Below are 22,176 nucleotides of genomic sequence, written 5' to 3'. Positions count from 1 at the left end.
TCCCATCTTTGTAGAACTCTCTGGAAGCCTCATTTGGCTTAGTTTCATAACCATAGTTCCTTCAACTTCAATTCAAACTTGCCCGCGTGGTTTGTGTGATTACACTTTCATCAAAAAAGGGGTGTGTAGGTGCACTCCCACATCGGGTGTGTGAGTATGGTGTGTGTTGTGTATATCCGCCATTCCACAGTCCTAAAAGTCGGTTAACCCCTTGAGATTGGTGTGTGGTTTGTGTGATTACATTTTCATCAAAAAATTCAAACTTGCCCGCATAAAATATTTCCTTTAAGTATCGTACCAGAATGGGTACTGGATAACAGAAGAATTTAGTAGTTGATTTTTCTTTTTCAACAGCTCATACAAATTAATGAAGTACCTAAAGCTGAAACAGCTTTGTTATTCAGCTAGTACAAAATGTGTGGCCCCATTGGTTGTGCTCACAGAGAAAATGCAGGTAGAGTTGTCTGAAAAAGGTAGAATAGCAGGTGTGGTTTCTTCATGAGCACTTCCGAAGTGCATCAATTCATGTCAGCTCAGAGGAACAGTAAAAACATTTCCAAACAGCCACATCCTTTTCAGCAACCTTCATTCTGTTAACAGATAGCAACACATCCATTCAATCTTTACAACAAATCTAGGTTCACACAAGCTGTCTTACATCTAAGGAGACGTAAATCAAAGGCAAACCAGTCGACTAATTGGGGAGAGCTGGGTGGTTTGTCATATAAATATAGATTTCAAAGTTCAATTCATTATGGACAATGTAGAAGCAACTATACTCTAGCATATCATGTTTCACATTTGCATGATTTGGTAGAAGACGAGGAAACTTGCAATTAGATTGGTGTACAATATGCACCATGTCTTGATTGTAATTTTTCTTCTGTTGCATCTTCTATATTAACGAAAGTGATGTCATTGAAAGTTTTCAATAAAAAAAATGCTTTCTACTAGCAACTCTCTCTCTAACAATTTCATACATTTCCATTGGCATAGTGATTGCATATAATCGTTAAAAATGAATGCTCTGAAAAAATGAAATGGGCATACTGGGACATATTGGGTTCACCACTGCAGGCTAACAGCATCCCACATTTCCACCTTAGGAAAGCTGTAGAAATTTGAGGAAACTGAACATCCAGGCAGTAAAACACTGCAATTTCCAAATCAGCAGAGGCTTAAAGCTTACACAAACAAAGTTTTCAGGGACATGATTATGTACCTTGTTATCATGTATCAGTTAACTGTTAGGGAGGCAGCAGAAAATATTATTTTCCTGCTTCACTTGCAAGAAATGCCTCTGACGCTCCACATGTTGAAGGTGTGATGACAGTTGAAGCAAATCAACAGTGGGTCCTCGAGCATGAGTGAGAGAATCCTTGGCATCCACAAGATCTGACCCTTGAAACATTCCTTCCGTATGAACTTCAAAATTTTCAACATTGTTGTCATCAGAAACTAATATAGGCTCCATGTGATCAACCTCCACAGAGTTCATCCCTGATGACGAAAACTTATTTGATGCGACACTTGTTGAAGTTTGTGAGCTTGCTCCAAAATGCTTTTCAGGAAACGGACCTACACTTTGATGGAGATTACTGCATTGGATTATCAGAGGCTGAGCAAGGGGATTTCCTGACGAATGGCTTGAGGAATTGTGTGATTGATATGACAGAAGAGAGAGAGCACAACCAGAGTCAGAGACCCCGGACATTCCTTGAATGGTTGATGCTGTATCAAAAAAAGTCAATTCTTCACTTCCTGATGTGTTCTTTCCGAATACTGGTTGTGAGACACAATTTGGACTGGACAAGTCATGAGGGTATTGATTATTCTTCTCAAATAAAATGCTTTGTGGTCCAGTAACAATTCCATTGCCATCCAAAGAAGGATACTGTTTCTCTGAGCCATAAGGAGGGAGGAAGGATCTAGGAAGTCCATTTGTAATAGGTATCACTACCTGAGGATCATCAACTGTCTCATGTTCTAATTTTAGTTGCTTGCACCAGTTACCAGTTTCATATTTTGTTGAATGCAGTGGGAATATATCTGGACAAATGAATGAAGTCCTCGAGGAAAAGGGAGTCCCAAGAAACCTGTTACCTGCAGAACCACAAAAACATCACGATGTTAAGATGAAAATCAACTCTTCCTGTTATTCTCGGTAAATATTCTATCCCAAAATATGTAGGAGCACAATCTCTTGATACATGCATTTGGCTTTTCGTTTTTTTGTTGGTGTCACAGGTACATGCACTGAAACATGTACAAAAATAAACATTCTCTAACGGTGCAATGTGGCCCTCACACAATACACATTGAGAACAGTCAATCCAAGCCACCCTGGAATCACAGCCGTCCATGGGACATCTTAGTTGGATTTAATTTCTTTTAACTACAAAAGCTCACATATGTTCCACACACCATAAAGCAAGAAACGAGAGTGATGAATTTAAATGAAAGATCCACCAGGGTAAAAAGACTAGATTCAAGATATGGAACAAACCAACTGGAGTCAGTTATATTAATCCTGGGAAGCATTAAGCATAAGCAAGATATGGAGTTACTCCCTTGGAAATGAATCAAGAGTTAAAATTGGTGGTGTCCAGAGAGCAAGAAATATAAATTATATATTATAAATCTTGTTACCTGAGTAGGAAACAGGCAGGGTTCAAAGGGGCTTTACTCGGGAATCTTAGGAGTGATTATCCTAGAGAAACCTAAACTAGAAGCATAAATTGTTGAGGAAACTAGAGACTTATATGTCTCGAGATTTCCCTTATATAGTAAAATGTTGGGAAATTTTAGAGGCCTCTACCTTGCTTCTCCTTCCAATTAAAACTCTACATTCATGTAAAGGACGCTCTCCACAAACATTTAAAAGAGCTCCTAAACAGAAAATGGTCCAGTTGTTTAAACCCCAATATCCCTGACACTAAAACACTATTGAAAGCTAGTTGGCATTGAAAGCAAATTCATGTACACCCCATAACCCTGGCAAAAACAAACTATATTAGCTCCCAAGAATTGTACCCATCTCTTAAAACCCAAAATTCGTCGAATACTTTACCCTGTCAATCCTGTCCTTTTGCCTACTTAAAATCCTTAAATACTAAAATTCCCTAACCATGGAAACTAACTAAATGCATAAATAAATAAAATAAATCTTGACTGCCACAAGGGGATTATTTACAGACACTATACTCTTAAAATGAAGATTAGAAGATTCCTATGGCAAAGCTTTAAAGAGACATGTGGTTAATGCAGCATAATTTGTCAGGAATCATAGAATTGGCAAAAGGTAAGTGATGTGGTATGGTATAATGTAACAAGACACCACATTCCAGGTACACCCAAGTGCCCAAAGCAAAGAGTGAGAACACCAAAATGTAAAATTCACCAGATTTGATAGTGCCTCCAGAGAGTGAGAGCACCAAAATGTAAAATTCACCAGATTTTATTGTGCCTCCAGAGAACCCTCACACACAAGACTTTTACCCGTAGTTGTGTTTAAAATTTGTTTCATCATTATCTACAATTTAAATAGCATTTTTCACTTTGGCAAAAAAACTTGAGCAAACATGTTCTCCAAATTATGTAATTTACACAAATAAATGAAATAAATCAATATAATAAACGAGAAATACAGATACTCTCTTCGAGAGAGACCTAGGTAGGGAAAGCCAGACTGAAGAAGGGGTTTGAGCCCCTGTTTTCAAGAGGAGCAAGGCCCTTATCCCGGAAGTCAGTTTCACAGAACACCGATGGTTCCCACACACAAACACACCCCCCAACACACAGACATACACACACGTGGAGTGCATTGGTTAACAACCAAAGACTTTTGCCCTAATTGCAAACTTGAGATTGCAATATGTTGCTATTATTATTATTATCTCACTTCATTCTCACTTTCAGCACATCAATCCAAGACCTAAGAGTGAGCACAATGCCCTAAGGAGACAAACTAGAGCAGTAAGGTGTAGACAAGAAGGTTTAAGAAGGTGGCAAGGAGTTAACAAATACAAAGCAGGTGCACTAACTGCATACAAACTCCACTTTATGAGGGTGCAACTATGTTAGGCTGGGTATGGTTTGGGAGTGGTCCAGGAAAACACTAAGAACCAAATGTTCAATGGTAACCCAAGCTAACCTCAGAATCAACCCAGCCTAAAGTCTCCAAGCCACAATAGTATGGAAACATACTTCCTTTTTAAAAAAAAGTATGGAAATATAACATAAGTTAATGATGAATATTTCTAAATCAGGAACCGATATCTTTTCACTTTTTTTTTTTTTTTGATAGAAGAACCCATATCCTTCACATTAAACAATATCTTCACCACCATATCAGTATATCTGGTATCACTTATTGTGTTTGGATTTTCTAGGATGACCCCCATACTCAAGGTCTGGAAATGCTAGTGAAACCTACCTCAAAGACAAGTCTTATGTGGTTTGGTTGGGTCTTGGGCCAAGTTGCACTCTTTCTCAGGAGAATTAATACAAATGAAGTTAAAGAATTTAAGAAAGTAAGAAAATATAAGGACAGAACAGAATTGAGCAGATAGCTACAATTTCTCATCACAACCCTTTTTCTATCCTGGATGGTGTATAAATCGAGGCATCACCCTTCTCAAGTAACCTTTCCAGAAATTCTCATTGTCTGTGGTTGTAACCAAACTGAAGTGAATGGTTTGAAAATAGTTTCAATCAGCACTAGATGTGCCATGGTTAATACATCCCCATCCACACGGTTGCATAATGATACAGAGGAACACAGAAGCCGAAATATTAAGATGAAGTCCAGCATTAGTTTAAAGGGAAAATATCCAGATGAACTAGCATTGGTTGAAAAGGCAAATATCTGGGACCAGTCTAGCATTGATCAATCTTGCATAATATGTTCCCAGGGACATACTTTTTTTTTTTGTTTTTTTTTTGGAGGGGGGGGTGGGGGGAGGAGTTGGGAGTTGATAGGCAGCAGGAGTGCATAAACTGCATTTGGAAACCCTTGGCTGAAACTCGTCCTCAACAAACAGAAAGTCCACTGACAAATATTAGGAGAATAGGTTTACCAGACCTTTTCCCCTAAATTGTTAATCATATATATGTACATGTCATTACTCTGAATCTATTAATATTCATATTACATGAACTGTCTATTGAAGAGCAATAAGTTCCCTCATTATCAAAATCAACTTTGCCGAGTCCAATGTGATTCATATTGGATCACATCAGAAACAGGAACAACCAAGCTTGGCCGTACTTGATTAATATGCAATTTCAATGTGATCCTACACTGAAAGATGAAGAGAATGATGCTTGGTGAAACAGAAATTAACAAAGAGGAGAATGCATCAGAGGATGAGAATCATAGACACCGATACAAGTGGAGTATGTTCCTGAGTAAGCGGTAAGAAGATAGGCTGGATTGGAGTCAATCCTAGTGGATGGGGCTGAAAACTGGTCAAAATGGCCTAGCCTTGTAGGATGGCCCAATGGTAATTTGAACCAAACGAGTAAAAGAGCAAAGTTCTATGGGCGGGGCCCGCCAAGAAGCCAGTATAAGGGCAGAAATTGGGATGCTCATAAGCTCAGGAGGTTGTATTAGAAAACTGTTGGCACAGCTTCATAACAATTATTTTTCTGCAGGGTTAAATACCAACAGAAAAAAAAAAAACAAAACCATGAAAGAATAAAAATGCAAACAAACACATGAATTTAATGGGATAAGTGTAGCCATGTTCATAGCCAATCGGAAGGACATTAAAATGATATCTAGATACCTGACAATAAAAGCGGGGGAAAAAAGATAATAATCTTCTCAAGAGAAACACTCTTCCAACCCCCATATATTATGAACCTTCTGCACCCAAAAATTGACAAAACAATTAGGCAAAGACCTAATTATAGATTCACAAGACCTCCCAAATAGCTTCTTCCACAAGAAAACCTAACTTAGCAGAGTGTCCAAAAACTAGGAACAAATGCCAATAAACTCTGGATTCCTACAGTTTGTGCACCAATCAATTTACTTAGAGATTTGTGTGTGGGGGGGGGGGATCCATGAGGCCAAGCAATAACTTCACACTCTATGGTGATTCAAAGAATAGATTAAAAAAAGTAAAAAAAATGAAAAACAGAGTCGTACATTTGTCAAATTAAATAGGCTTGGAATTCAAGCCACACTTTGACAATCTCCACCTTACACTCCATCTAATGCCCTAAAGTTACACCAATCATTTCCCCACCAAAATTTAGAGGATGCTCCAAATCAATCGTGTAGCATGCTAACAAAGTCCAAGCATAACCTGAAGTTGTATTACCCATGAACCCAGTAAAGGTGTGTTAAGCTCTCTTCCAAAACTTTAGCTAAAAATCATAGTTATAATTGTTTCTATGCTGCAGACCCACTGTCTCCAACATCCTAGCAAGTTAGATGACCTTATGATGGTTCTGCTTGACAAACCTTTAGCTCTACATATTTCACACAAAAAAAGAAAAAGAAAAAAGAGTGATGCATAGATCCTGTTGGATCAACAAAACTTTAACAAAAAGCCATCAAGCGAATTTGTTCTCAGGGAAAGTTCTGTATACAAAACCACCATCAATTCCACCCTAATATGGCTTTCATAACAATTGTTGAGAAATAACACAAAAGTGGGATCAATGGCAACATGATAACTAGAGAAACATATACGATGACCACCAGTTCACACGTCCAAGGGGGGAAAATGAAAAACTTCCTAGGAAAGATCAGAAATAAATGTATGGAAAATAGAGGATTCAAACTTGTCTTGTTAGTAAAGATTTCTCCATTAATAACAATTCTCAAAGTTCACAGGAAGCTACACATGAAGAATAAAGAGTCAGAAAAGAAAGTTTTGCATATTTTTAGTCTAGCTCCTGCAACTAAGACAACAGTAGCATTGGGAAAAAGAACAAAAAAATAGAATACAGCTTGGCAGAAAGCTGGAGTCCATATACTTTTTTACCAGGATTTCAAAATCCTATTCTGTGTACTACTTTCCCTTGACCAATAATCAATCCTCTTCCTTTCAAAAAAAAAAAGTTTCCCAATACTCCTCTATAAGTAAGAAGAAAAAGTAAAAAGGACAACATATGCATAAAGAAAGTAAAGTAAGCAAACAAAAGTATTGAAAGAGATGAAATGTAACCCAAAGAGAAAATTTGATCCTCTGCAACTGTATTGAGTACACAGGATAAGATTAGTTTTTGCAACATCCAAAACCAAAATGCAGGGTGATTCAATACCTTGATACATTGAAAGCAATTTCTCTGCTCTACTGCTGTGATTAAACTGGGGCTTCCTACGACGCTCATTGTGGCCTGCAAGACGTTTTCGACAACTTCGCTTACCATCATCAAATTCAGCCAGTAAATGAAACCTGGAAAAAGGAAAAACCAATTTACCTTATACCACCAAGCAATAAGAATCAACCAAATTTAACCAGGTTTAAAAGGGAGATTGGCATATTAAGGATTAGAAATTATATAAATCAGGTTTAGAATTAAACAAAAATTTTTACATGAGCTAAAACATACCCGAAATGCACTCCCTATCTAGGACCACAATAATTTCTATTTGAACTTGAACATAAAATCTTTGCGTCCATGAAGGCTTTTAATAGACCTAATAGTGCTTCCAAATGATTTGATTCCCAGCACACTTGTCAATTTCCTATGACATGCCAAAAACCTAATAACGCAACAAAACTAAAATGAGGGGAGACGGGGAAAAAGGGAATATGGCTTCTAAAAAATACAAGTTACAGACTTACAGCCTACAGGGTTGAATGTCGTTAACTTTTCAAGAGTAACAAGCTAAATTTAATGGAATGTACATTTTGAAGCAATATACATCAGAAAATGTTAGATCATCTACCCCAGTCTATCTTCCAATTGATAGGAATGATAAAAATTCTGATTTTAAAGATGGAATGACCTGGGGAAAATATTAATTTTTTGTACGTAAGATTTAAGCAATTCAGAGTTGCTTCAAGCTTAAGTCCCAAGGAAACAAACCAAACCTGCTACACTGCTGGCAAAACCTCTGCTCGATGCCGTTCACAATAACTTTGGTGGTTTTGGAGTGAGCCTCACAAACTCTATGCCTCTTGTGGTAGTCCTTTGAGGAGCTGAGATCCAAGTTACAACCAAGAACTTGGCAATAGGGAGTCTGAGAGTTCAAACTCGTAGTGCGTGCTCTCTTTGCTGGCACAGATGAGCTGACCGAGCTTATAACAGGCGTTTGTTTGAAAGATTCACCCTTCTGTGGATCTCTGTAACCAGTCAATCTTCCCAGCTTCAAATCAATCAGTGCCGAATCCCAACTACTGGAGTCCACTGCAGAGCTCGAAAATCTTGAACTGGAATCCTCTTCTAAAAACGCTTTCGGGGAGACCACATAAGGAGGAGAAGCCACTCTTGCGCTACCAATCTGACCACCCAAAGCTCCTCCAATCGGGTTTTCAGGGAGTGACTTCTTGGTGATTTCAGGGAAACCCAATTCCATGAATCCTCCCTGACTCTCGATGGTAAGTCGACCTGGGACGCACATGGCACTCTCAAAATTACATTGCGTTCTCGAATTCCAACCCATCGCAACTCTCCCACTTCGCTCACGAGCATCAGCTAGTGAAATCAACTCATCAGAAACGAGAAAACCCTTCCCTTCAGAACCATAACTCCAAGACTCCATTGCATACGTATACCCAGGACTGTTCAACAGTGGCAGAGATTAAAGTTCATGTAACAGAACATACCCTCTTCAAGGGGAAAAAAAAAACCCATCTCATCTCTTTTATGTCTGCACAAAAGCCTAGTCTATGGGTGGAGAACGCACATCGGCAGGGGAAAAGGAATGGAAAAGAAAAAGATGAGAACAGAAAAGAAAAAAAAATTAAAAACAAAGTCCAAGTAGTCCCTCAAGCTTCAATTCTCCATTGACATAGAATATACCCAGAAAGAGGATGTGCAAGAAGACAGACAATCCATAGAAAAACAATCTCGTAACACCCAATCCGAAAAGAAGAAGGGAAACCCAGATAAAAAGAGAAGTTATTAGATGTCTTCTTCTTCGTTCTCCTCCAGACTTGTCTCAGAGTGTTCAAAACTTTTCGTTGTCGAGCAACAACAACAACAACAACGAAGGAGACCCAATAGAGAGAAGCGATCCCATTCAAGATAGTTAATTATATATTTAAAGTTAGATAAGAAAAAGACTTACAGACTCAAAACAATTAAATTCAAATCTCAAGCTTATATGATAATGATTGATGAGTGAGACTAAGAGAGAGGTTCTGGATTCATGGAAGTTACAGTAGAGTAGGTGACCATGCTGGGTGAGTGGAAGAGAGAAACTGACTGTTGAGAAAAAGCTTCTCCCGGTCTTTTTGTAGCATATGGAGAGAAGGAGAGAGAGAAAGAAAGAGATAGGGAGGGAAAATTATTTAAAGATATGGGTATTTACGTAAATCCAAACCGACCTTCTTTCTTTCTTTTGGCCTTTTCCAAGGGTACTAATGCTCCAGTTCACCAGCCACCCACCATATTGATAGGTGCAATTTTGGATTTTTCTTAACAAAAATGAAAAATAAATTGTAAAATGTATTACAAAAGAGGAAATGGATAAGCGTAAGAGAGAAGCTACATAATTAAATACATCATTAAAACAAAATAAACGTTCGCATCTGAGTCGTGCTGATGAAAGCTCAGCCGTCAGATCCAATTGAATACCCCTAAAAAAAAAAATGGTTAAATACTTAAATATTCTTTTTTTTTTGGTAAATAAATACTTAAATATTCGTGTCTCTGTAGTTTTGTATGCAAGAAAACAGGGGAAACTGTTTTTTACATGTTTACTTTAAATAGTGTTCGTGTGAAATGGATAATATCGATTATTTTAATCACATGATTTGGATTAGTCACTTATCAAATTTCATTGTTTAATTTAATCGAAGGTTGATTCGATTAAAAAGAAAATTTAATCGAGGAAAAAAGAATGTTGCCTAACCGTGTACACTCTACACTCAAACATAACCCCCCTATATGCCGGCCCCTTACAAAATGAAAAATCCCCATGGTTATGCCCCCATGCTTGCTCTGTGTCCCTCGTGCTGGTGTAGGGGCCACGTAATGGGGTAGTATTCTATTCTCTTTAATCAAATATTCTTCTACGTTTTGGCATTCATCCCATGCATGTCCATACACGCTCTCTACAAAATAAAAAAATATCCTAATCAATGCCCTTGCACGTACTCACACAACGGGATAACATTCTATTCCCTTTGATTAAATATTCTCCTATATTTTGGCATACATCTCATGTATGTCCAAGCACGCTTACGGTATTTTGATAATTATTATGCACTTTCTCATAGTCCTACAATTTTTAAAGCTTTGTTTTATCACACGAAAAAACCTTTCATAAGGGTTGAAACTTGACTTAGAGAGTAGGGGCCTTGGAATCTTGGATCCACTATCCATAAGATTTCAGTCCATTTGATTTGCCATGTGGCAACTGTTGGCACTTAAAAGAGTAGATGTGTAAGAAAGTTTCCTACAATATATTTTTTTTTAGAAAATTACATGATTAGCTACTTTTGGGTTTTTATTTACAAAACTGTCCACCCTATGTTTGAATTAACAAAAATGGACAAAAACAAGTTAAAGTTTACAAAACTGGGCAAAATAGTGTCTCTCCCTCCCACACTTACTTTTTTAGACATTTTTACCCTTGTCATTGCCTTCTCGCCCAGGTATCCTCCGTTCTCTGCAACCCTACCCTTGTTCCAGCCACCGCCATTCTCTGCTATCCCAAGTAATAGAGGGCAAGAAAAGAGATTTTTTCAAAGGGGAATTGTCGAGGAAGAAAGGAGAGTCACTGTTTTGTGTAGTTTTGTAAAACTAAACTTGTTTTTGTCTATTTTTGTTAACTCAAACATAAGGTGGACAATTTTGTAAATAAAAACCCAAAAATAGCTAATCATGTAATTTTCCCTTATTTTTTTTGGTTTTGGTTGAAGGAAAGGTTCCTACAACAATCGTATAGGAACAAGGCTCCCAAATTAAAAAGGGGTTTTGCTAACCTCATACACAAAAGGGGGAAAGAATATTAACCGGCCACGCAATGCGGTGTGTACCTGCACTTAGACACAATCATGTGTGAAATGATCAACACACCTGTGGTCTTTTCAACTTTTTTAGGGGTACATCGGTCATATCGCACGCAACTGTGTCTGAGTGGCCTTACTTTTACCTAAAATTAAAAAATTGTTTTTAAAACATGTGATTAGACTGTAAGGTTCATGAGGTTCCTATGAGGTTAGTATTTTCGGAAAGCCAAATGGGGAAAACATTAAACACTAGTTCATTCTCTCTAGCAATTGGTGGTATTTCTTTATATGGCACTACTTGTGAGAAAATTTTGAATTTATCAGTTTTAACCCTAATCGATTTGGGGAAGATGAGGGCATTTTGGTCATTTTATTCTTTAATTTTGATGGGTTATTATCAGAAGGGTATTTTGGTCATTAAATTTCTTAAAACTAACATCTAATGTCTCAAATTAACGGTAGGGACCAAAGTGCTACAATAATTTGACAGTAAGAAAGAGTTTACAATTAAAAAAATTGTAGGGGGTATTTGAACAAATGAACATTTTCAGGGAAGCATTTGTCAAAAACCCTTTTTATAAAGCTCAATACATACACAAAAGATTCACGAATTTATTAACTATGCCCATGCCTTTTTTCAAATTTATAAGCCAAGATCTTTGCTATTTTTATTATCTTTATTATCACGAGACAAATCTAATTTAAGCATCTACTTTCAGCTCAGGAATTTCTTCCTCACTTGTTATGTGACAATGTGATTGGACTCTTAAGTCATCATTATGTTCTCACCTCTTATTTTTTTATTTTTTTCCTGCTCTCATCCCTTATTAACGAAGTCCAAATTACACCATCCCTAATGGAATCCAATGGTACTAATGGGAGTGGATCTATAGATTCTACCTCACCACTCCCTATGAGAAATGTGGCCCCAATATTTATATTATTTATTGTATGGCCAAATGTTCTCTGTGACGGGGTCGTAGGCTACGCCCAGACATGTGGGTGGATAAATGATCTCCCCATCCCCACTAAATGGTGGAAATACCACCCCATGTGTTTGGGCATAGCCTGCACTACAACATGAAGAACATCAACCCTTATTGTATTTTCCTTTTACTTTCCCTTTAAAGTTACATAATAAAGCAATTTTGATGGGAGAGAGAAAACGGGATGAGCTTACGGATTGAGCTCCTCTCTAGGGAGTCCAGCACGCCCAGGGAGCATCCAACTGTTGGGCTGTGTCATACACATCCCTAGACATGCGTTGAGATGTGTGCGACACAGCCCAACTCTTGGATGCCCCCTGGGCACTCCCTAGGTGCTGAGCTCCCTAGAGAGGAGCCGGATCCTGAGCTTACATATCTCCAACTATGATCATCAAAGTACTTTAAAAAACTGCAATTGACAGTGGGTGGCTGGTTTAGAGCATTTTTTTAGAGATATTTCCTTAAACGGCCATTTATTTAACGGAAAGAGTGGGGTGAAAAAAGGTAAATTTTTCATAAAACATCAAAAAGTATGTCTGTTTGATTGCTAGGAAGAAAAAGTGACGAGACAACTTTCCATAATTTAAGGAGATTGTCAAATTTTCCCACCCCACCTCTTCAAAATCCCACATTTTCGATAAAAGGTGGGATTTTGTGGGGGAAGGGAGGGAATTGATTATTTTATGAAAAAATTACATGTACATCCCTAGAGATAAGGCTTAATTATAAATTCACCCATGAGTTTTAGATATTGTACACATACCTCCCTTACTTTCCAAAATAATTAATAAGTAAACCCACTAACCAAACACTTCATTTTCTCATGATTTTTGGAAAATCCGACAACTTTCTCACTATTTTATTTTCATCCCACCAAACACTATAAACAAACAGGTCTTAAGAAAAATGATTGCATCACTTGCAGGTGATTCATCCTTTGAAAATAATTACATCAGCAAACAACGAAAATCTGATAATTTTTCCAAACTTGCTAACCAAAGAATTGGGCTCCCGTTCACGTATGTGAACATGAACCTACGAGAATGGTTCACAATGGATTAGATAGAAACCACTCCATGTAGGTCTCATAGAATGAATTTCATCTGAATGGTTGTGAGCCATTCTCGTACGTTCATGTACATCTTGGCTCCTAATCAAACACTACTTTTTCTCATGTTTTTGGGAAAATCCGACAACTTTCTCATCATTTTATTCTCATTCCCTCCAAAACTCTATAAACAAACAGGCCTTGCCTTAAGAAAGATGATTGCATTACCTGGAACTGGAAGTGATTCATCCATCGGCAACATCAATGGGGGTAAAAAGGTGTCTAATGGGCATTTCTTTCTATAATTACTCGTATCCAACCCATGTCTTGTTAGATATAATAATAGATTCTCTTTTGTCGATTGTGATATGATAGGATGACATAGCTAAGCTTTCCGTGGGACCCAATCATTATTCAAAGTATTTTAATAATGCTAGTTGGCAGTTAGGTACTCTTGGCATCCTTATTATATATGCCAGCTTTGAAGTGGCCAATTTTACCAAAAAAAAAGCTTTGAAGTGGCCAATAATTTTAGAATTAAAGAAATTAGAAACAAGTCGGAAATGGTATGAAGCTGTCATGAAAATCACCTTCCCTTTCACACACGTCAGAATGCTATTGGCTGTTCTATTTCGGGAAAGCAACTTTTAGTTCCATAGTGCATAGCCGTTAAGGATCACCATGTCTATTTTAAGAAAACACTTAATTTGGTCCTTGGAGAACCCAGTCCACATTTCTCCACTTTGGTATTTTAATGGTGCCCTTGTGCTTTGTGTCGGTAACCTCTTTTTTTTTTTTTTTTTTTAATGAAATTAAAATTTAAAGAGTTGCTCTACATATTCAGGGATCAATAAGATAATGCGTGTTGATATCATGGGGGTGGGATTTCTGTCTTTTCTTGGGGTTGGTGGTCATTTTGCACCCTCTGTGTTTAAGTGTTAACGATATATTTTCCTACAAAGAATTTTTTTTCTATACATAAATTAGCAAAATATAAAACCGTCTAAATCAGTCCCTACAGATGTCGAGAGCTTATCTATTCTTGCCCTCAGTTGCCGAGACAAAGGGGATTGAAACTACTTGTATGAGCTTTTTAATTATACATTCAGAAGCAAAAGATTTCAATAGCTCGGATACATCAAAAAGTAAATTATAACAGTTCCATGGCTATCTTTAAGGATCAACCTGCATTAGTCAATCCGTTATCTCTTGACAATCCATCCAAACTATTACATGTGCCCATCCTTGATCTTTCAGTCATTGCAACCTTTTGGTACACTTCTCGTAATGCTAATTTTTGGGAGTTTTTTTATAAAATTATTATTTATATAGACTACTACAAATTAAGAGTTAGTTAAACAATATTATAGCATCTCAATATGCTCATAGCTTGTATCTATCTTTTTTTTTTTTTTTTTTTTTTGATAAATATGGCTTCTATCACATATAATCAGACATGAAATCCCCTCTGATAACCTATGATACTCATCAAGAAAACAATCAAACTTCAACAACATTTGGAGAAATTTGTTGGTCAAACTCTAGCCAAATAAACTTTCAGTGAAAGATATGTCAAGGGGGTTAGATGTTGTATAAATCGATCATAAATTACTAACAAAATCTCTAGCCATAGATCATAAATGGACTGTCATTTACCTGATTCATTGAAGAAAGTCGATTCACTTATTGAAGTTTCTCACAATGCCAGTATAAGGGAGGAATCTACACCGTACAACAATGGCAATGTGGAGAATGGCATCATCCACATGGGATCCACATGGAGAGTACTGTCATTATAGGCCTCAAATGCACTGTGTGAGAGGACAAATGCTGAAATCTATACTTTGATATTGTACTATTCTTTTTAAAGCGGAGGGTGCGCTAGCACCTCTCATTCTCTGTCTCTCTCCTCTAGGCATGAAAGGATCTCTTTGCCCGAAGGAAAAAACAAAAAAAAGGTAGGTGGAGCTCACACACCCCTGCACTCCTGGATAGAAGACATTGTCATGTATTATTAAGATTAAGGTCAACTTATGATCTTCCCCTTTACAATTAGTGGCCGAAGATGGAGGATATGATTTTAAAAAAAATGATAATTATTCTTTCCTATTTTTAGTATATAATAAGTTATCTGTTTTGGGTGGAAAAGGAAGAGTTTGCTCCATATTTCCCAACCTAATGCTGTCACCATCCTTGAGAGTAAAAATCTAAAAGAGAAACAGGACAACCGAAATGAGGGGAAGGAAATTTGCTACTTTTGTCAAATGTTTTTCGTCTCATGATTAATGAGAGATGGATCATTGATTTTGACAGCCAAGTCTGCCTATGCTTTCCAACGACTGTATCCATTTTCCCCCATTTGAGTAATTTCATTAGAGGGATAGAAAAGGTATGAGAGAGAGAGAGAGAGAGAGAGACTCTTTCCAATCACCATACTTTGCCAATTTCAATTTTTGCTTGAACTGTAACTCCATAGTTTCGATATAGGGGGAAATGTACTATTTTAAATAAGAAAAATAAAAAATAGAAATAGAAATAAGGAAGCATTTTGGGTGGATTGCGACCCTCTTGCCTATGTAGGTAGGCATCTTAGATATGCTATGCAGCAGATCATGTGAGGCTGAAATTTTATGAATGCTGATCCAAGGTATGCTCTGATGGTTTGACACAGCTCCCCTTAGGAGAGTGCTCAAATATTTTGTCAGTAGATCTACTCCTTTGATGGCATCTGTGTCGATCAAAATATTATTATGTACCAGTTTAATTGCTTTTCAAGAAGTGTCCCCTTTGGACCTCTGCTTGACCTCTCAATGGGTAGTATATGACCTCTTGTTGGCCCTTGAATCATGCATCAGATACTTTTTTTAATGAACAATTTGAGATTCATGTCAAAGTTACATCCCAATTGAGTTAACCATACAACAAAAAATATGTGAATATTCAAAACTACCAAAAGGGTGCATAGAACAGAAAAGAGGGCAAAAAGGAGTAGATGAGAGGGTACATAAAATTTGATTCATATCTTATTTAGATCATTTCCAAGATAACCAAATAGTCAGAATTGTTACATTATTCTTTTGTGTAATTTTGTCTGTGAATTTTCGATCACAAAAAAAATTTTAAAAATAAAAAAAAATAAACAATGTCATTTATTTATTGTTAATTTATACAACATAAAAAATAAAAAAAAAACTAAAATAAATTGTTTCTTTCCTAGGCGGGAAAATATCTTGAATATGATGTATTGATCTTTGTTTTTTTAAAATATTGGTAGCATGAGGATGAGATAATGTATTATATAGAAGGCACCATTGACATTGGAGGACAGAATTGAAGAGATTTAAGTGCTTAGATGGTAAAGCTGTGGTGAATATTCATGTGTTCCAACGAAAGAAGTGTAAATTAAAGATGGGAATTGAAGATAGAGAATGACCTAACTGCACTAACTCTATGATAAGTGTGATTGAAAGCTTCTTTTTATATATATATATATATCAATTTCGTGGACACCAACACCAACAAAAAGCCACCCATCCCCACCCATCCTTTTGTATAAAACGATTTGTCCAACTCTACTCACCAGAGTCAAATCATATAATCTCTGGTCCACACTCCATATATACCATTCATGCTTCATGCTTCATGTTTCATGTTTTCATGCTAGCATCATGATGTCTATAAGTCCATTAAACCACTTAATACCTTAAAAATAATAATAATAAATAATATGGTTAGATTTTTCATTTTCTCTTTTTATATACCCTTATTTTTTGGAGAGTAAGGGTTAGAGAGACTGGTTATCCTTGCATTTATTATTATTATTATTTTTTTTAACTTACATTTTATTAATTGAAATAAGCTGATGCAGAGCCCTATATCCTTCCTATTCATATGTCCAAATTCAATTTGCTGGTAGGGTTTTTTCTTCAATTAATTCAACTATCCAATTAAAAAGAAAAATTTGATAATATTAAACAAACCTACATAAAAACTCCAAATTTCTATCTTCTTGATGGTGGGACGGAGCAGGGAGTTTCAGGGAAGGGCAGGGAAGGGGAGAGGGTGAGGGTGGGGGTGGGACGCTTCAGAGGGAGGGATGGGGGCAGCGGGGTGGCGAGTGTCAGGGGGAAGGGTAGGGATAGGGTGGTGTGGCGGTGCGGGGAGTTTTAGGAGTAAGACAGAGTAAGGTGGCCGGTGGTGGTGTGGCCTGGGGTGGGAACAGGGTGAGAGGGGGCGGGGGCTACCAGAGGTGATGGGGTTTTAAATAAAGTAATAACTTTTAGTTGCGGTATAATAAATGCTGCTAAAAGTAATTAATTTATAAAATCCTATAGAAACAGAAAATAAACCGATTCAGATCTCCTACGGCCCAGCTGCCCATAGCAGCCTGTGTGACGTGATAGAGCCGTGCACGCAATGACCGCCTTATCCCCATTCGGACAAGACGTTAGGCAAGGGGTAAGGCGATCATTGGGCACGCGGCCCAGTCTATGCCGCACAGGCTGCTACGGACAGCTGGGCCGTAGACGATATGCATTCAAAATAAACGGCCGTTAAAATTCAGGTGAAAACAAAGAACCGCTGCTAAAGGCTATATATACGGGTGAAAACAAAAATCCGCCATATGATGTAACAGTAGCGGTACCACATTTAGTGGCAGATTTCCAGCAATAAAAAACCTATCACTGAAGGCTTTAGCGACGGTTTTTATACTTTTAACGTAGTAAAAGTCCACCATCAAAGCCCTTATTTCTTCTAGTGCATGAATTCGGCATAGATGCAAAGCCTTTGTTTTGGTCCTTTGGGATCAGGGACCAAAAGTATGTAACAAACCAGGTTAAATTTCCTTCATTCCAATTATCACACACTTGAGATTATTCAAAGTTTTGGCTTATTTCACTCCTTCGAGACATAACCATAGCTTGGATGAGGTTAAATTGGATTGATTTCGGATTTGCATTATTTATGATGCCCAATCCTACTAATTAGTTAAGAGACTGAAAATAAGTATCAAGACGTAAAGTCAACTTCTTGGTCCTCATCTTATAAGATTGAAATTGTGAGAGAAAAGTTATTGAAACATGTCAAACTAATATCTCGGATAACCAATTTAGTTTTATGACAAAATTATAAATGAAAGAAGCTATTTAATTTGCTTAGTAGACTAATCGAAATATCTAGAAAAAATTAAGAAGGTATGCATCGTCTTTATTGACTTAGAAAAAACTTATGATAGGGTTCTTTGAGAGTTAATTTGTATGGTGTTAGAGAAGAAAAGTATTTTGAGTTATTATATAGAACATAATAAAACAATAACAACGACTCAGTCTTATCCCAACTAAATGGGGTCGACTACATGGATTCTTTCAAAACAAAGTAGAAAAACTGAGGTCCTCACAAAGGAAAAAAAAAAAAAGAGATAAGATAAATGAAGAACAAAATAAAGAAATGAAAGATAAAAAATGAAAGTAACAGGAAAGAGGATAGCCCCAAGAACTAAGAAAAATCTCAACTATATGGTGTTGACAATGTGGATCTTGGCCTTCAATAGATTTTATCTGAGGTCATACTTGGCACAAGACTCAAACTATGCATGTTAATCTTCACAACCTCACCTATGCTCATTTTAGGCTTACCTTATCTCTATTGCTTTAATAAATCTCTCTCTCATTATACTTAATTTTCGATCATTTTTACAGAGGTAGTCAGATACATGGCGTTGTTACATATTTTTTTTTGGATGAATAGAAATTTATATGTTAAAGCCAAAGGAAAATAATACAAAAGGAGTCCCAAAGAGGAACAAAGAGACAAGCAAGCAATAAACTACAATGCAACGACTACTTAATGTAGTTGAATCTGAAGACCCAAGAGGTAACAATATGCTGATTCTTATCATTATCTTACACTCCATGGAGCTTTAAATTTGGTTGAAAGTTTGGGTAGAAGAAGATCATCTACGTTTGTTTCTTTTCCATCATATATGATAAATGAAAGCACAAAAAACTAACTTAACCACCAAATTGCAAACAAATTATCTTTGAATTATCTTTTGTTTCATTTTCATTCACCCTCAAAAGAAGATGAATGACTATGAAAAAGATAGTACTTTTGAAAAATCTTTTTTCAAACTCTCATTAGAGAATAGACGATTAAAGAAAAAATGATCAATATCTTCCACAACATTTCAACATAAACTTCGTTCCTTATTAACTCAGAGAGATACTTAGCTCTTCAATTGCATAAACATGCCAAAACAACAAAGAATTAATGCAACAACATAGTTGCTTCCCATGACGATGTTGGTGCACATTACCTCATTCATCATAAAGTGAAGCAATTCCCAGATGGTCCTTTAAATTTTAAAGCCTCAGTCTGGTGAGTGATGATATTTCTGATGAGATGAGTAAAGGTAGAAGCATGGTTATGCATGTGGACTTGTCGGCTGATGAAATGACTACCAAAATCTTCCTAACCTTTGAAGTACTGAGGTATAGGGGTCCTTAATTAACAGGCAATAATGGCTCACTCTTCTACCTGTAGCAATCAAATCAGGATCTATAGCTAGAGAAACCACCATTGTAGATTTGCAGTTAATCATCTCATCTGTGCATATTCACATGAGTTGATATTCCTGTCTGCTCTGCTGTTGGATTGTATTGGTAGATGCAAATTAAAAGTTGCTAATTTCTTGCCAATTTCCAGAGTTCTAAATGGACAGTGGAGAAAAGAAAAAAGAAAAGCTGCATTTGGCTTTATACATATATGGGTGTTGGCAATTCAAGGACAAAGGTCCCATTCAATTTAACATCACAAGAATCCAATAAAAAGGTGTATTTATTATTTCCATGTCTTCCAAGTGATTCAATTTCACAAACTCAGCTCACTCAAATGAAATCACTCACATTGGGGATGAGCTTCTAGTTCAGTGGCAGGCCTTCACCCAGTGGGAGTGGTGTAAGTCTAAGGGGATCGAGTTATCGACTCTTATCCCCCACCTTTTCTATTATGGTAATAGTTGTTGTAGGTACTTATCAATAAATGGGTTTAGTGTCCCTTACTGTTCTCTAGTGGATCCCTTGTCTGGCCCCTCGTGGGTATCTCTCTGGCTCTAATTTGGGCTTTGCATGCAAACAAAAACAAAAAAAAAAAATTTATTCAAAATGTTTAATTCCCAACTACCTTGAAAGGCTGGTTAAAGGGTTTTCCTTGACTGCTACTCACCAACCATATGCATCCACCATCACCCTTTACTTATTAGGCTTGGTACTATCATTAGTGCAAAAACATCGATTACAGAGTTTTTTTTCAGATATTAATTTATGGGTAAAAGATCGCTGTCTGATTGTATGGTTTTTGCATCAATATGGGATTAATGAGAGTGCGTAAGAATATCAAAATGGATGAGATTTTTTATTTCATAAGAGACAGAACGATAATTTCATGCATTGCTATATCCACAAATGCAGGAACTACACGACTAAAGATCATTCTTTTTCCTTTAATTTATAAATGAGATTTTTTTTAACAGGTATAGATTATACTTAAAGTAATAGCCTTATTATTTTCAAACATCAATTTCTGCAGGTCATTGATTTCCCTTTTCCCTTTTAATAATTACATTACTAAGAAAGGAAAAAAACACATCTGCCTCTTCAATCACAGAGGGAGTAATTTCTAGTCATTTGAGAATGAAAGGTATGCCTTGAAAATGATTAGTGCATAAACCTATCCATGCACTCTCTCTCTCTCTCTTAGTCATCCACACCCACTCCGACATCCACATGTACACTGACAGTAGGGTTTGTTAAGAGAGATGATTTATATGTGAAAAGTAATAAGGGACAAAAGGAGTTGGGTCCATGACTCTTCGGGGTACAATGTGTTTTACTAGGTGGTTTGCATTTGTGGGTAACATGGGTATTTCGATAATATGTGCTTTTGTAGGATTTCATCATATATGTGTAGCGTGATGAATTTTTTTGAAATGTCAAATCTCAGAGAGATGAGTGGATAAGAAACATGTCTCATCTCACTGTACACGTAAACAATTTTATCAAATCATGTAAATACTTGTGTATATTTTTTTGATTATTATTTACGATTTCCATTCTTTTCTGCATCATTTTATGTTCTCGTGTTTTCTACATATGACTCCATATGTATATCAACATGTCACATATTGCTTCCATGTCAAGAACTTCTCCTTGTCCCTATGACGATTCCCTCCTCCCTTCTTTTATGAGTGAGCAAAAAAGGACATAGGGATGGGGAGCTAAGTTATTGTTATTTTTCTTGGCATAATTCACGCATGTTTGTCTACCAATTTCATAAAGATAAAACAGAGGAAATAAGGCAAAGGATCATCTTTATTGTCATCAAATCAGAGGTATATTTCCAAAGATCACATTGGAAGATGGGAAAAGTTCAAAGATGGCTGGCTTGGCTAGCTAGCGTAAGGAAGTTTGTATCTTGGAAGTGAAGTTGATCAGAGAGAGAGAGACAGAGAGAGACACAGTTCCCATGATATTTATGTTTAGTCAAAAGATACTAAAGAAATGAGAGAGGAAAGTTGGGATCCGACTCCTCTACTGCCGCCTGTCCGGTATTGCCGTGTGCCCCCACACACAAGCGCAGTGGAAAGTATTTCCTTACCCCCACTCGGGCAAGGTGCTCGGGCAGGTGTAAGGTGGTACATTCTGCCTTGCTTGTGTGTGGGGCGCACACGGCAGTAGGGGCAGCGGAAGTAGAGGAGTAGAATTGGGAAAGTTGGGCACGTTGGACCACCACCGTAATTGATTTTTTATTTCGGACTTCATCAGGACTCTTGAGATTCATACAATAGACACTAGGTGGGAGTGCAAGTTTGGCCCAACGAGTCCGAGCCCAAACCCAAGTCCGGTCGAAGCCTGCCCTGAGCCCGGTAACTAGCACCTGGATTGGACTTTTCAATCCGAAGGGCGGACTAGGGTTGAGATTCCTAGGCCCAAACTAGGGTTGG

General features: G+C 37.1%; 1 protein-coding gene and 1 pseudogene across 3 annotated transcripts; both read right to left on the bottom strand.

Annotated features, from left to right (window-relative positions):
* Nucleotides 1–560: 560 nt before the first annotated feature.
* Nucleotides 561–9,023, bottom strand: LOC122663587 (squamosa promoter-binding-like protein 13A). Of its 3 annotated transcripts, none has more exons than XM_043859180.1 (4): nucleotides 8,055–8,808; nucleotides 7,279–7,412; nucleotides 1,223–2,103; nucleotides 561–590 (listed from the first exon to the last, which is right to left on the bottom strand). In XM_043859180.1, the coding sequence occupies exons 1-3, from the start codon at nucleotides 8,723–8,725 to the stop codon at nucleotides 1,241–1,243; spliced, it is 1,668 nt and encodes a 555-aa protein (XP_043715115.1). In that variant the 5' UTR covers nucleotides 8,726–8,808; the 3' UTR covers nucleotides 561–590; nucleotides 1,223–1,240. The 3 variants fall into 3 exon arrangements, with proteins under 3 accessions (XP_043715115.1, XP_043715116.1, XP_043715114.1); XM_043859181.1 differs by lacking the exon at nucleotides 561–590 and adding an exon at nucleotides 1,009–1,135 and having other exon boundaries at nucleotides 1,386–2,103; nucleotides 8,055–9,023; XM_043859179.1 differs by lacking the exon at nucleotides 561–590 and adding an exon at nucleotides 8,839–9,023 and having other exon boundaries at nucleotides 1,145–2,103; nucleotides 8,055–8,800.
* Nucleotides 9,024–19,708: 10,685 nt separating this feature from the next.
* The window catches only part of LOC122665911, an 8,121-nt pseudogene continuing 5,653 nt past the window's right edge, over nucleotides 19,709–22,176 (bottom strand).

Source organism: Telopea speciosissima, chromosome 6 (assembly GCF_018873765.1).
Source record: "Telopea speciosissima isolate NSW1024214 ecotype Mountain lineage chromosome 6, Tspe_v1, whole genome shotgun sequence".
Taxonomy (NCBI): Eukaryota; Viridiplantae; Streptophyta; class Magnoliopsida; order Proteales; family Proteaceae; genus Telopea; species Telopea speciosissima.
Note: the sequence above shows the minus strand (reverse complement) of the source record. Positions and strands in the feature narration are given on the sequence as shown.